Source organism: Cyprinodon tularosa, unplaced genomic scaffold, assembly GCF_016077235.1.
Source record: "Cyprinodon tularosa strain WSP-4 unplaced genomic scaffold, ASM1607723v1 ctg189, whole genome shotgun sequence".
Lineage (NCBI taxonomy): Eukaryota > Metazoa > Chordata > Actinopteri > Cyprinodontiformes > Cyprinodontidae > Cyprinodon > Cyprinodon tularosa.
The window spans coordinates 3,112,401-3,127,049 of NW_024038669.1; the positions used below are offsets into that span (position 1 = coordinate 3,112,401).

General features: G+C 39.9%; 1 protein-coding gene across 1 annotated transcript in view; it reads left to right on the forward strand.

The window, feature by feature from the left end:
* The window catches only part of tmeff2a (transmembrane protein with EGF-like and two follistatin-like domains 2a), a 259,245-nt gene that overhangs the window by 224,168 nt on the left and 20,428 nt on the right, over positions 1-14,649 (forward strand). Inside the window, exons 6-8 of the mRNA XM_038282916.1 lie at positions 2,431-2,579; positions 5,121-5,177; positions 5,408-5,525. Of these exons, the coding sequence (XP_038138844.1) occupies positions 2,431-2,579; positions 5,121-5,177; positions 5,408-5,525 (324 nt within the window). The remainder of the gene's footprint in view (positions 1-2,430; positions 2,580-5,120; positions 5,178-5,407; positions 5,526-14,649) is intronic.

The following is a 14,649-nucleotide window of genomic DNA, read 5'->3' on the forward strand; positions in this document are numbered from 1 at the left end:
CTTTTGAACATGGTATGAGTAAAAGAGAGCTTCACATGGATGTAGATAATCTAAAAGATTTAAGATCTTTTATAACTGTTTTATTATTTCTTATATCTACGTTTCTGTGCAGGTAGTCGTATGAGAACACTGGCGACTAGGGTTGTCAACTTCTTGAAAAAAAAGGGGCACCTCATGTGTGTGCCAGCTGACCTGATTGCTTTTACCCCTCCTGGCGTGGAGATTTTTTTTAGCCCCCACCCCTTTGTTTGTGAAATTATTTTTTTTTACTTTTTGACTCAAATCTGCATTGATTTGAATTCAGTAGATGCTCTAATTTTTATTTTGTCTCCAGCCTTGTTGGTCCATGTACAAGGTAAACGCAGGGGGGGGTTTACCATTAGGCAATACTAAGCAGTTGACTAGGGACCCAAGTTCCTACCCCCCCTTCAGTATCCACCACATTGGATCAGTCCATTTGTTGCACTTGTTTATAAAAGTCCAAACAAACAGACAGCAGCAAACCATTTGAAAACAAACGTTGCGAAGAGCAGTGTTGCAAACTTAGCGCTTTTGTCGCTATATTTAGCAACTTTTCAGACCCCTTTACCACTTTTATTTAAAAAAAAAAAAGCCTAGTGCAAAATCTTTTTTCTGCTACTGGAGACTTTGGCAACAACATCTAAAAGCAGCAAACTCTGCTCTCTAGAGCAAGTAGATCGGTAACCCCGCCTCCTGCTCTCCTCTATCTTGTCTGCTGTCATGATTCATGCAGCTATTATTTCATACAAATGAAAAATGGAGAACAGATAAGCAGATCATGGCTGGTCTACAGTGAAAAGAAGGACTGGGTTATTTACTTTTGCTGTCGCCTCTTAGGAAACACATGAAGGAGCCATCGGCTTAGCTTAGTGCTTGAAAAAAATTATTCTCATTCCTTTTGAGTCTACAGGAAAAGTCAGCTGAGTACAAAACATCTAGAGGAAAACAACAAGAAAGAAAAGTTACAAGAAGAGAGGGACAAATGCAGAAAAAATAATGTATGTCTATTCTATTAAAGTTTCTGTATCTGTATAATGGGCCTCTTTTATGTGTTGTCTTCTCAATTCAGAGGGCCCCCTACCGGCCTTTGCCTAGGGCGCCCAAATTTCCTAAATCCACCCATGGGTAAATATCAGCACATTTCTTCTAGCAGCTTAGCAGAACAGCCTTTATGTTGCAGTGATTGTAAGTCTCACATCAATCTTTTAGCTTCAGTCCAATACTCTTATCATCACTTTATTTGGATCAGAAAAAAATAGAGCCACACTGCAGCTAATTTTTGTTCGGATTGTGTGGAGATATTTTTTGTTGATTAACATGATTGTATAAGATCAGCACATTTTTTACTAAGAGAAAAATTAATAAATAAATAAAAGAAATAAGTACAAATTTAAGATTTTCCTAAACTTTCAATACTATGCTTATTAACAGTAACTGCACTAACCTTGGTGGTTGAACTGCTATCTCCCTGTTCAAGGTATCCGTGTTGCATCCTGCAGGTTTAAGTCCGCCCTTATTTTAAGTCATGAATAACATATTATCTGTAATCATGGGACTTTCAAAAAGGTCTGTTTTTATGAATAAAATATAATGTTTAATGCAAGATTCACTTTCTTAAAACTTAAAAAAATGAATAATCTGTTTTGAATGATAATTGCAAGGCAGATTGTGCTAAATGTATGTTTAACATTAACTTCATCCTTCAAACGTATTGATATTTGGACTAATTAAGAAACATTTTGTGGAGGCTTAATCATGTATTCCTACTGGGAATAAATAATATTTATTAAGATTATTTATGAATATTATATGATTTCTCATCCCAGTTTGTTTCGTTGGAATGAAAGGAGTAAACCGGTTTGGTTTTATCAGTTTGTCAGCAAAACCTCTGTTATTGCTTTGCACCATTACATTATTAAATCATGATTTTTTCATAGTTTTTTCCATTCAGTCTTAATTTTCATCGTTATCTAAAATAAAAGTTAGGAGCTGTGACCACTCTTTGTCCCAAAGTTAAACTGTACAACTCTGTTATCAGCTCTTCTTTCATCGTTAATTGCTTCCTGCCACAGAACGGGAACATCATTTGTCTGTCAGCCCTCCGGTGCAACTGGGCCCCTCTTTGCACAGTAAAATTCATTTTTGTATTGTGTGAAAGCGAATGAGCTGAAACGCAGTTTGAACAGGATTAGCGTCATGGTCCAAGGTTCTGACTGAGCGCAAGTTTTCCTGCTATTTCTTTCTTCTGCCTCTAATCCTCCTGTCCATCAGCTGTGGCTCTCATGCATTTAAACAGTTTGCTGAATCTAAATGCTCTCATTGGCATTTCTGCATCCACCCTTATAAATATGTATCAGCATGTTAAAGAACTGGAGGTATTGAGCTGTAATGTGATTTCTTGCTCCTCAGGTGCGTCTGCAACATCGACTGCTCTCACATCAGCTTCAATCCGGTGTGTGCGTCTGACGGCCGCTCCTACGACAATCCCTGCCAGGTGAAGGAGGCGTCCTGTCAGAAGCAGGAGCGCATCGAAGTCAAGTATCTGGGCCGCTGCCAAGGTCCGACCCTCACACAAAAATTCATATATACATACTAACATTACATGGTACAAAAAGGGAGGAAGTAGTGTTGAAGTTTAAAGTAGGGTAACATATTTTTTGTTTTTTGTTTTAAATCAGGACAGTGCACCTTAATAAACAATCTTTTACTTCAGTACAGATTGCAAATGAGCCAGATTGTAGCATAGTTGCTAATTTACATCTGTAGTCCTGAGGCAGGAAGACAAAACAACACAAGATCACATAATACAATATCAGTCAAAACACATAGACACACGTTCAGACAATGACATTACAACAATAAAATTAGTGAGTGCATTACTGGGAACTTTTAAGAAACTGTTTAAGGTGCTTTTTAAATGTGCAATAAGTGGGACATTCCCTGATGTTTGTTAGGAGGCTGTTCCAGAAGTGTCTGACTGATAGAACAGTTTGTCCAAAGGTTGTTCTTCTGTGGGGGATCTCCAGTGTTGGGCAAGCTACTTGTCCAGTGTAGTGAGCTAAGCTATCAGTTAATCAACAATAAATTAAGCTTCACTACACTAAAACCACCACCTAAAGAATTATATCAAGCTAAGTTACACTAATGTGTTAACAGTAGCTTAAAGGAATAGTACACCCAAAACATGATTAGCCTTCATTTTCTACTCACCCCCATGCTGAACAACACTCTGGAGTACTTTTTTGATATCTCAAATGCATCTGGAGATCTGGGAGGCTTCTTGCTGTCTGCTGACATTCAAATAATGGAGGTCTATGGTGACTGAGACAGAAAGGTCCATAAAAGTCCACAAAAAACGTGTCAATATTCCTCCATACTGCTCGTCCAATGTATTCCAAGTGTCCTGAGTGGGTAGCATCCATAATTTACTCGAAACAAAGTCATTTAGAATGTTTTTAGAGCATAAACAGTAGTGTATAGGATTTCCTAAAAGCGCGTTCACGAGTCTACGGAAACCGCGGCAGACCAAACCAGATGAAAGTGCGCATTCAGCTCTGCAAAGAACTCATGATCTTCCTCAACACTGAAGTCCTCAGACATTTTTCTTTCGTTGTTTCTTTCTTTGCACAGGTAAACAGCACATTTCTTCTTCTACGCTTGCATTATTGGCAGAGCAGACGCTGAATGCGCACTTTCATCTGGTTTGGTCTGCCGCGGGCAACCTTGAGAAAGAATCTTGTTTGTTATGGAAATAAGATATGTATTGTCTACAAGCACCCTCACACAGGGGAATTGTGTGGCTCCTGCAGGTGAAACAAACTGAGTTAAAACTTTAATAGTGAGTAAATAGCATAAATCAATATAAGAAATAAGAGAAATCTAAATTTTCCTATCACAATACCCAGATTAAATGACAGGATGGGCAAAGATCAGAATAAGAAAAGGTCCTTAGAAACTTTGGAGGAGCTGCAGAGACAAAAAAATTAGTTTGGAGTATTAGTCCCCACGGAAGCTGGTTCATGTGCAGTTCCAAAATTTAACCTTTATGAAAGTTGATGAAAAGAACGTCTTTAGGAGGCCTAGTTTGCATTTTACCCCAAGTTGTTGTGTAGATTTGAGAGTAAACCTGTGAAAAAACAGAGGCTCCTGTTATGTATGATGAGAGGAAAGGGCAAAACCTCCCTTGTTTTGATGCAGGATGTTGATGAGACAAACCACAGAGGGTTTGCAGCTGGAAGTGCAGAAAAAAGGTCTGACTACAAATTTCTAGATGACATTCCAGTCGAATACATTCACGTTTTTTTGACTAAATGAAAAGGTTAAGAAGTATGAATATTTAAAACCACAATTTCAGACTTACTCCAACATTTTCATCCCGGAACCAACTGGTTTGTCGTGTAAGAGGAGGTCAGATTAGTAGATTGTATAAACTTAAAGCTTCTTCTGATAACCTTTGTTGTTCCTGTTTGTAAGTGCTGTGTTTAATTTGGTTTCCTTTTTTTTTATCTTAATCATAAACACAACTTTAAAGCTTCATCAAAGAACCTGACAAAAAAAAAAATGTAAAGCACATGCAGAAAAAAAAAAAAAAGAAAGAAATAATAACCTCACAGTGAAGGAAGGGGGCTTCTTTCATGGCACCATCAATCTGGAGGAACAAAAACGCAACCGCAGCTTCAAATGCTCGTCATATATTCTCTGACCTCAGACCAAAAATCCATTGGAATATTATGATGACGATGATTGGAAAGAGATTTGCTTGAGCCATTCAGGGAAGAGGAATTCAATGCAGCGTCAATAAATTGAGCAGAAATGCATTATTCCCTCTGATGTGCGCGCATATTGGGCTCCTTTCTCCTCTTTGTCCAGTGGATTACATTAGAGCATAGCGCTCCTGACTTTTCTGCAGACTGCTTTGCATTCATAAGCATTAGGTGCACAGGTGCAGCAGGCCTTTGTTGGGATGATAATTCCCATCCAGCCTCCTTCGTTCACAGCACCGCCGGTTTGAGTGTGAAGGCGGTAATGGATGTGGCTGCAGCTTCAGGAGAGGTTATGATGACCTGAGCTGTGCTTTAATGTGTCTTTGGCCTTTCCAGGTGACATCACAACTGGGAACAAAGGAGACGGACACTTTCCACACATCGGCCCCACGGGTGAGTGCTCCCGTAATGGCTGAGGGGAAGAGGAGGGTAGTACATCACTTAGACTTTTTCCACTCCTAATTACAATTATTATCCTCCACATCTTTTTTTTTTTTAATTATTCAGTTTTTCTTTTCCTATCAAAATGAGTTTCTTCACAGAAAAGCACAGAAATATATGCACACAGGTGGCCAAGGGCATATGTGATTTTAGGAATGGTCTTTGTGTGTCCGTGTGAACAGAGGACTCAGGGACAGGACTGGCCCGCGGCTTGTACATCCCCTGTCCAGATCACTACAAGAACTACTGTGTCCACGGGGACTGTCAGTTCCCCAACATGCTCTCCCAGCCGTCCTGCAGGTAAACACCAACACACACAGCAGCACCAACAGGAAGTTATGATTCAGTGTTGATGTTTTTCCTAAAATTAGTCATACCTAGCCTGTTTGTTTTCACTAAGCAATAGCGGCATAATAAATTCCTGATCCTGTCTCAATGCATTTTAGTAGGTTTTAGTTTTTACTTTTTTTATATACTTTCTGGAAATATTACATTTTTAAAAGGCAGGAGTTCTCTATCTTTTTTTCGTAAAGTGTAGGTGTGATTTCTACATAGAATAATTGGCCTAGAACTACATGTAATAAAGAGATCCCCTGAATTAAGATTAAAGGAAAAGAACTGTTACTTTGCCGATGTAACTCCTCCCAGCCTGTAAGTGGCGCACGTGCGCTCACTGGTCTTTTTTTCAGCTGTTTACCTGCCGTTCAGCAGGTCCGCTAATGTTGATGCTAGGCTTTGGTTAGCTTTGACAAACATTTACCACTGCAAAAACGATGTAGAATAAGTCAACATTTCTTAAATTAAGTTTATTTAGCCTTAATTTCAAGACGATTTGCAAATGGAATGAGTGCTTTTACTCTTATTAGATAACATGCACTTGAAATAGGAAAATGCATTTATTTTTTCTTATTTTAAATGTAAATCGTCTTGTTCCATTGGCATTCCAGTGTGTCACTTACCTCCTCAATTTAGGTCAAAATGCATTTATTTTAAGAAAAAAATGACTTATTTAGATAATTTTTTTTCGGTGAACATTGCCCAGTTGTCTCTGTTACTTCTGAGTCATTTTGCTTCCTTATGTCGGCACCAACGCTGGAAAGCGTTACTTGAATTTCAGAAATGTAGCGGAGAAGAAGCCATTTTTCTGCCCCATCACTGAGCCACTAGGATCTAACAACCTCTGAGCTCCGTCTCACACAACTTCAACCTTCTGTTCTTATTGGTTCAGAAAACATTCCTGCAAACATTCGCACTCATAACCAAAAGTAAATATTTAGATATTTTAAAATTTGTTTAAAAAAATTTTACTATTATTTTGGGGTTCTTTCCTATAAAATTTATATTTATTCCTCACCACTCAGGCTGTTTTAGAATAGAATAGAATTCAACTTTATTGTCATTACACTGTCACAAGTATAGAGCAACGAAATGATTTCTCTGCATTTAACCCATCCCCTTGGGGAGCAGTGGGCTGCCATTGTGCGGCGCCACTCAGGCTGTTTTGTGGATGTATTTTAATAAACAAGTTGTATTTGTGGCTTTTAAGCCTGTAATTGTTGTTTGTGACCATAAGATGCTCTTATATCCAATATTAAATTAATCAGTTTGAGCTTGAAAGCTTTTTTTTTTCTACACCAAAACTAACTGACTTCCATGTCTTGGTGTGACAGCATCCTTAGCCTCTTACACCCTCAGGGGGTATAAATAAATTTCTGCCTGACAAAAACACACAAAAGTAAATAACTTATAGCCTCAAAGCTATTAGATTTAAGAAGAAACTTTTGGTACCTCTGTAAAGGTAAGATGTCATAGAATGGTTTTCTGGTGTCAGCACCATTGTAGCTTTGACCCTGCCTGAAATATTAGGGACAAAATACAAAATATTTTGCATTTTTTGAATCTTGCCAAAATTTTATTTGAAATAAACATTGCAAAACACTAGCAAAATATTATTTATAGCACAAAAAAGTAGTACAGACTTTTAAATCTAAATGTTGTGTAAAAATATACCAAATTTGGACTCAATCAGATGAATCATATTTATTTTAGAATGGTATTAGTGAGAAATTTCTTAGGCGGAGAGGCCATTTTGGCACATTTATCCAAAAATGTCACCAAACTGTGCCAAATGTGTTTTTTACATCAATACTGGGGGTTTGTTAAAATTACGAGGTCACGTAGCAGCTGGACCCACCGGTGGGTCCGTAGGGTTCTAGGGGTTAAAAGGAAAATAAACTAAAGAGTTTTATTCTTTAAATTAAAGAAACAAGAGTTAAGTTACAATGAGCCACTGTAGAGAGTCCAAGGAGCCAGTTGAGGTTTGGTAGGTGCAGATTGCAGATCCTGTAAAGGGCGGATTATACTGCAACTGCACACATCAAATGTCACTTGGGTCTGGTCGAAAACCAGTGTTGTTGGTATGCTTCTGCAACGTAGGTCTGGAATTTCAAGGGATGCACAGCAGTTTCCCACCAAAGCGCAAGGGGGAGCCTATTTGAGAACTCACGAGAGTGTTTATTTTCCAAAACATGTCTGAGGTGTCCAAGTACAAGTGGTTGTACTTCCGAAGCTCCTCAACCTTTCGTCGTGGTTATTAATTGTTGTTTTTACTCCTCGGTTTTTAAAAATGGCGCACCCTGGCACCGAATCGAGTAGGAAGACCACACAGACAGCCAGAAAGGCATATCAATGACCAATCACAGCTGCTTTTTGTCTGCACGCTTCCACTTGAGGTCTTTGCGGGTTTGTGGCGGTCCGACGCTTAGTCAGGATTTCTTGAGGTGCACGACCACGCCCCCCGCGCACGCGCAGTTGCAGAGGCTATGCGTCAGAAGTATAAATTGGCCTTAAAGCTGAAGTCTGTAAGTTTTTGAAAATCACTTTTTTGTCATATTGGCTAAAACTGTCCCTATGCCCAGTCAGCAGTACATGTGATATGTAACCTGTGAAAAAACCTGCTTCAATTGGTCCCGCATACTGCCTGTATTTCAATCTGGAAAGAATAATTCGGGACGAGTCAAAACAACCAATCACAGCCAGAGGAGCGTCTGATGGAGTGTCAATCACAGCTCCCCCCCTCTCACCGCTTAACCTGCCGCAGCGCCCGGCTGCCGCAGTCAGGAGGACGCGCGTGGAAGTCATGGTGCAGCGACAGCCACCAGCGAAAGAGAAACTGCCCTTACTGCCCCTGCCGACAACTGCTTACACGGCAAACTTCGGTATAACCAGCATCTTATATCTAGCTGCTTGGAGGTGAGTGTTATCGCTCTTACCGGTTCACACTCCATGCCGTGTACGCTGCTTGGACGCTTCTGGTCGCATGCGGTAGCCGCGCAGGTGCTGTGAGAGGGGTGGAGCTTGGAGGTGGGGCATGAGTTAAGCAGAGAGGGTGGGGGAGTGGCGTGAAACCTGTTTTTCTTCAAATTTTCAGTCGAAGTCTGCTCTCTTTTTAATGTTACAGACTGCAGCTTTAATCCTTGTATTTGTGAACTGAAGAGCTAACAGAAATCTCTCAATTCAGTTTTCATCTCCAGGTCCCAAATAAACCGATGCACCACCATTCCCAGCACCAAAGATCCTTGTTTTCTATATTCCTCCATTCTGATATGTAATAGTAAAATACATTTAGCCCAATACTGGCAGGTCTGATGGTTAATTTGTTGTGAAATTATTGATTTTTCTCAGCTTTATGTGTGGGATGTGATACTGATGGTTTTACTGACTGTACAGGTGTCCTTATGTAACAAACAAATTATATCTGTATCTGTGTGTAAACAGTATTCAATCCTCACAGGCTAGTTGCTCTCCTCACACTCATCTGCAAACTAAGATAAAAGTGTAACACAGCTAATAATGTGTGAAATGTTCCAATCGCTAGGAAACGTTGGACCTAATTTACTTTGCTAATAAGAAATCAGGCTTGTTTATCTGAACTGAATATAAGACAGCGGTGTGCTGAGAGGAGCAAACGTAGGAGATTCCCTCCCGCTGAGGCGATAAGGCGAAGATGAACCGCTGACCAGTCAGACGTGCTGCTCTGCTCCAAATTAATCCCATGTTGGACTTCTCACAGCTTAATAAGGCTGTGGTGTTCCCCGGCCCCCACGCATCGTGATCTGGGATTCTGTTTGCCCATCTGCAAGGCGGGCTGAGGGGGCGTCAGCAATCACGGCTCTCATTTTGGTTTGCATATGTGCAGCACGAAGTGGAAAAAGAGTTCTGTGACGTGGAGCACAAACACCAGAGACACAGATGAGCCACAAAATAAATTAAGTTCTACAGCTAATGCAGTGAAGGGTTCTGTTGGGAAAGATTAAGGTCTGCCGGAACTTTTTATAAGGTGCCTCGTGATGTAAAACAGCATGCATTAGACTAACTGTTAAGCGCAATGCCCAAACTGAATGTATGGTCAAGAGGCCTGAATGTGGACATCAGAACATGAGAATTCCCATTCCTCATCGAAGAATGGGATTAAAATTATTTTATGCGATGCTGTTGTTGGCACCAGAGCACCCGGTCTGAGCAATTTACAAAAAGTGATTTTCACCCTGAAGTATAGAGAATGAATAAAAAAGGGAAATAATCCAGTGAGCTCTTTTGTTATATGGTATATTAATGTCAAAGGTCAGAAAAGAAAGGTCAGACTTTTTTCTAGATGATAAAATAACTGCGGCTGCAGCGGACCAAACCAACTGCTGTCAGCTAAGAAACTGGCTCATTGCAGATTAGAAAAACTAGCTTAGGCAGATGAATTTTGATTAAGCTGAAAGGTTCAGATCGTTTCTACAGAATTTGATGTCATTTGGTGGTTGTGGTTTAAAAGAAATAGGGAGATGTATTTTCCTGAGACACTTTGATTTCTAGTAACGATTAATTATGATTTGAAGTCGCACACTACCTTAATATTATCAATCTTCCATGGCTACATCCAGTAAGATGGATAAATAATAAAACTAAAAGATTTATTCTGATTATAAATGTATGATGAGCCAGTTTATTCACATCCATAACCACATTGTGTCGATATTTCCCTTAAACATCCTATGAATATAAAAGGTGGTAGTTGTACTGTAAAAAACAACTAAAAACATAAAGAACTAATATGATATGAATACTTTTGTAAAGTACTGAGCACTACTAACATTTACTATGTCAACAAAAACAGAGGAAAAATACCTTGACTTTACATCCTGGGGTCCATTTCACGAAGCAGGTTTGAGAAACTGCAAGACAGGTGTCTTTATGCAGCTAACGACCTCAAACAGGTGCATCTAATTTATGCTGCGTTAACACTGGACGCAGCAGGCGCGGCAGAAGCAGCGAGTTTAAATGCAAAGTCAATGGTTGACGTCAAGGCGCAGCAAAAGGTCCCGCAGCGCGTTTTGAGCAGCAGGCGCAGCGCATCTGGCAAGTTTAAGCATCTGACGCGCCGCAAACGCGCTGCTGCTCGAGATGGAAAAATGTAACTTTTGCGGCTCGACGCGCTGCGTCAACCAATCAGAGAAGCTGATCTGGGAGCTGGCAGGGAGAGAGACACATCGCTGATGATACAGAGCGCTTGGATTGCTCCTCTGAAACAGTTTATTGACGCATAAATTAACTTAAAATGCAGAAATCTGCTGGCAGAATATGTTCGCTTTTATTATCCTGGTGCCTGCAGTTTAGATTATTTAGATGAAAAACACCTACCAGCCGCTGAGGTGAACTGCGAGGAGGCGACCCGGCCAGAGGCTGCTGTTGAACTGGATTCCTACTGACAGCGCACCGATGTATGTGGGGGTCTGAGCGGCTCCGACAGAAATAATATTGGAAGGCAGGATGATAGTCTGAATGAACTGACTGCACTGATTAAGTTTTCAGGTGGATTTTCTCACTTAAAAAGATATTAAAACTACTTTATTCCCACTGATCACAGCAAATATAGCTGCAAGGCAGAGAAAGGATAGAGTAGATCCGCCCAACGCGCGTCAGAGCCACTTTTGCACCGTGCAGCCAGAGCAGCAAAGCTGCTTCAGGCGCGTCAGAACTAACTGGTACAAGCAGCAAAAAGGAAGCAGCAGACGCGATTTTGCTGCTTTTGCTGTGTCCGGTGTGAACGTAGCATTAGAAAAATAAACGCAGTGAAGGTGGACATTTTGAAGGCGGACTAACAAGTCTTTAAGGGTCAGAATTCTAGCTGATAGACAGGTGTTTAAATATTTATTTGCAGCTGTACCATGCAAATAAATAGCTAAAAAATCAGATAGATGACAATTTCAGATCCCTCCATGATTTCTAAATGGGAGAACTTCCAAATTAGCAGGGTGTTCAAAATACTTATTTGACCAGATTTTCCTTGGGGTCGAAGATGTTGTGGAAGAGGACGCCAGGAGCTTGGTTTGGTGTAGAAGGCTTCCAGCCGTACATGTTTGAGCCCTTGCTTCGCAACGCTGCCATTTCTGTTAGCTTTACGCCTGCAGAAGACACAGACGCCCATCCCCATGAACACTGGGACATAAATTAATGGAAAAGTAATAAAGAATAAATTATTCCTATTTCAACCTTTGCGTATATTAGCTACGACATATGAATCAAGATGCTATGAAAGAAAAAATTAGATTGACAGATGACCTTTGATATATGATTTGCCAAATTTAGGTGTTCAAGCTGACGTATAACTAACTGGCCTTCATAAAATAACACACACAAAAAAAAACACTGATTTTAAGACAGGAATTTTTTTTATTTATAGAAATTTTCTTTCTAAGTTTTGGGACAATGTCTGATAAAGAGTACATTTATATACATGTTTAAGCCAGAATGATTCGACATTTAAATATGAATTCCCTACGACTTTAAATACTCTGTATGATTAAAATAATGAAATTCTGTATCGATTATTTAAAATAAATGGCAACAGAATAAAATTAAAATGTCAATCTTAGTGCACTGGTGAGTTGTGCTGTTTTCAGAAGATGCTGTGGGCACCCCATGGGGCCCCTGGTGCCCCTTGGTGTCCACGTTGGTGACCCCCAGCCTGCTCAAACTTTCTTAGAGTTCCTTAGATACAGAGATATCTCAGAAAAAAGAATTTCATTCAGATGGAGATAGCCTGAGCAGCACATGTAGCTCAGCAGTCAAAACAGGAAGTGAACATGATACGTCCCAAGTAGCAGTAGTACCCTCTTCTTAACGCTATGTTCAGACCGCAAGCGATTGAAGCAGCAAAAAACCTTCTGCTGCTGACGACCCTTAAAAGAAAATTCCGGTCAGCAAGGGATAATCAATTATCATTATTTATACTTAGAACTAATAAGTTTGCGGTGATTTAATGAATTTAGCATTAATCAGTAAAGAAAAAAAAAACGAATAATAATTTTGGCTGCGATCACTGAGTCTGGGAGCGGCCATTTTAGCCCAATGTAGTAACACCTTGTAACAATCTTGGTTCTGTTGCTTTTCTCAAAGTTTTCAGTTTCAAATTCATCCAGGTTTTCCCTTGTTTTCTAGCTTTATTGGTGTCTGGATTTATTTAAGTTTCTTAGGTTTTTCTTTGTCCTCTGTTGCCCCCTTGTGTTCTTTTCCCTTGGCTTCCTCATCAGCTCTAGTCACACCTGCTCCTTATCAGCTCATTAGTCCTGCCTTTGTTCAGTCAGCCATAAATACACTCCCTCTGCAGTCCCTCTTTGCTGGTTCCTCATCTTACCTTTTCTCACCCTGGCTCCTTGATGGTTTTCCTCTGATGTCTCCATGCTTCTAGTTTGTGTTTGATTTTTATGTTGGATTTTTGGATACCTGTTTTTGTTTAACATTTTTTAGCTGGATTTTTTTGGATTCCTGTTTTTGCTGCCTGATCTTTCATTAAATCTTTTAAGAACTCACCCCTGCCTGTCAGCCTCTGCATTTGGGTCCTCACGAAAAACCTTAAAACCAAATCATGACAGAAAAAATGTTTAAAAAAAAAATTTTTTGTTATTTCACCTTTCACGGATTTGTCGTTGGATTGTAACTTGAAGATGGATTTGCCATCAAACTTCTGGCCAGAGAAAAAAAACACGTAATATGTAGCCAACATTTTAAAGTTTAATGTTTTTGTAAGATTACTTGGATAATAGCACATTGTGACAAACACCAGATACAGCACTGGGACTTGATCAACAGCCGATACCGCACCGTGACGTCACAAACCAGTAGGTGGCAGTAGTGTTCTTTGACAAACATGGATGCCTCCAGTAAAGCACATTCACATGAAAATTACTCCTAATTAAAAATACTCATAATTTATTGAACAGTATGTAATAATTTCATATTTAAAGTACTTTCAGAAGTTTTAATTCTGAATATGCAACACCATAGGATAAAAGTACCTCTCTGCTAATGTTAGCCTTCTTGTGTTGTAGGTTCCAGTCCAGTACGTAACCACGGTATTGACCCAGCATGCACTGCGCAGGGGAAAAAATCTGACTTCAATGGGACAATGAATGTACAATGTTTTGAAGTCATTATGGGGGTTTTTGTATCACAAACAGCAATTTTTCATTAAATAGGAACATTACAGCAAATCTAGGTCAACATGTTCAACTAGTCATAAATCCCTTTGAAAAGTAACCTGATCTAACCTTCTATCCAAGGCTATCTAAGTCCCCCGTCCTGCATTCCAAATGCTGGACATGTCAGGAAATCATGCTCTCCCTGCTCCATTAGGTCCCAGCTGTTTCTACCTGCAGGGTTAAGACAGGTGGTTCTAGTCTCTGCAAATCAATCAGGTGTGATGAATCACAAGTTTGATCTTTCAATGTCATCTTGCTCCAAAACTGCCATGCTGTTCACGAAAAAGCATCAAACATACAGCTCAGCAAACAGGAGGACGGCTCTCAGGAACAAACCATACATCTCCATCGTTTTACTGGATTTGTTCTGGACGATTTAATCTAATAATTAAATGTTGATAAAATAGCTTACATGGCAGAATTATGTATAAGTTATACAATGCTTTTGCAGGGTTTAGTAGGTCTTTATTTTGTGCCATAAATGCTCACACCAGATCATTAAATGGAAACAACTGTCCGTCTGAAATTACATTTTACAAATAAAGCAATGATGCAGAGTTTTTTCTCTTTAGAACCTGGAAGCGCTTCTTTTATTGGCTGCTTTGAACCAGTGAGCCATCTGATGTTTGCAGCGTCGCCTTATGGAGGCAGCATCTCATTTTCTGTTTTTTTTTTCCCCCAGTGCAGACAAGGCACACTGTGAACAACTGTGCGTAATGACTCCATGCTATGGTGCTAATCTCCTCCAATCAGATTTATCAACATATCTGTCATGCTGGCCTCAGATCAGCTCGAGGACTTAATGAAGCCATTCAGATGGTTGATCACAGATAGCGTAAAAATCACTAACCTGCAGCAGTGGATAAACACAGACTGATTTACCTGCTTTTGCGCCT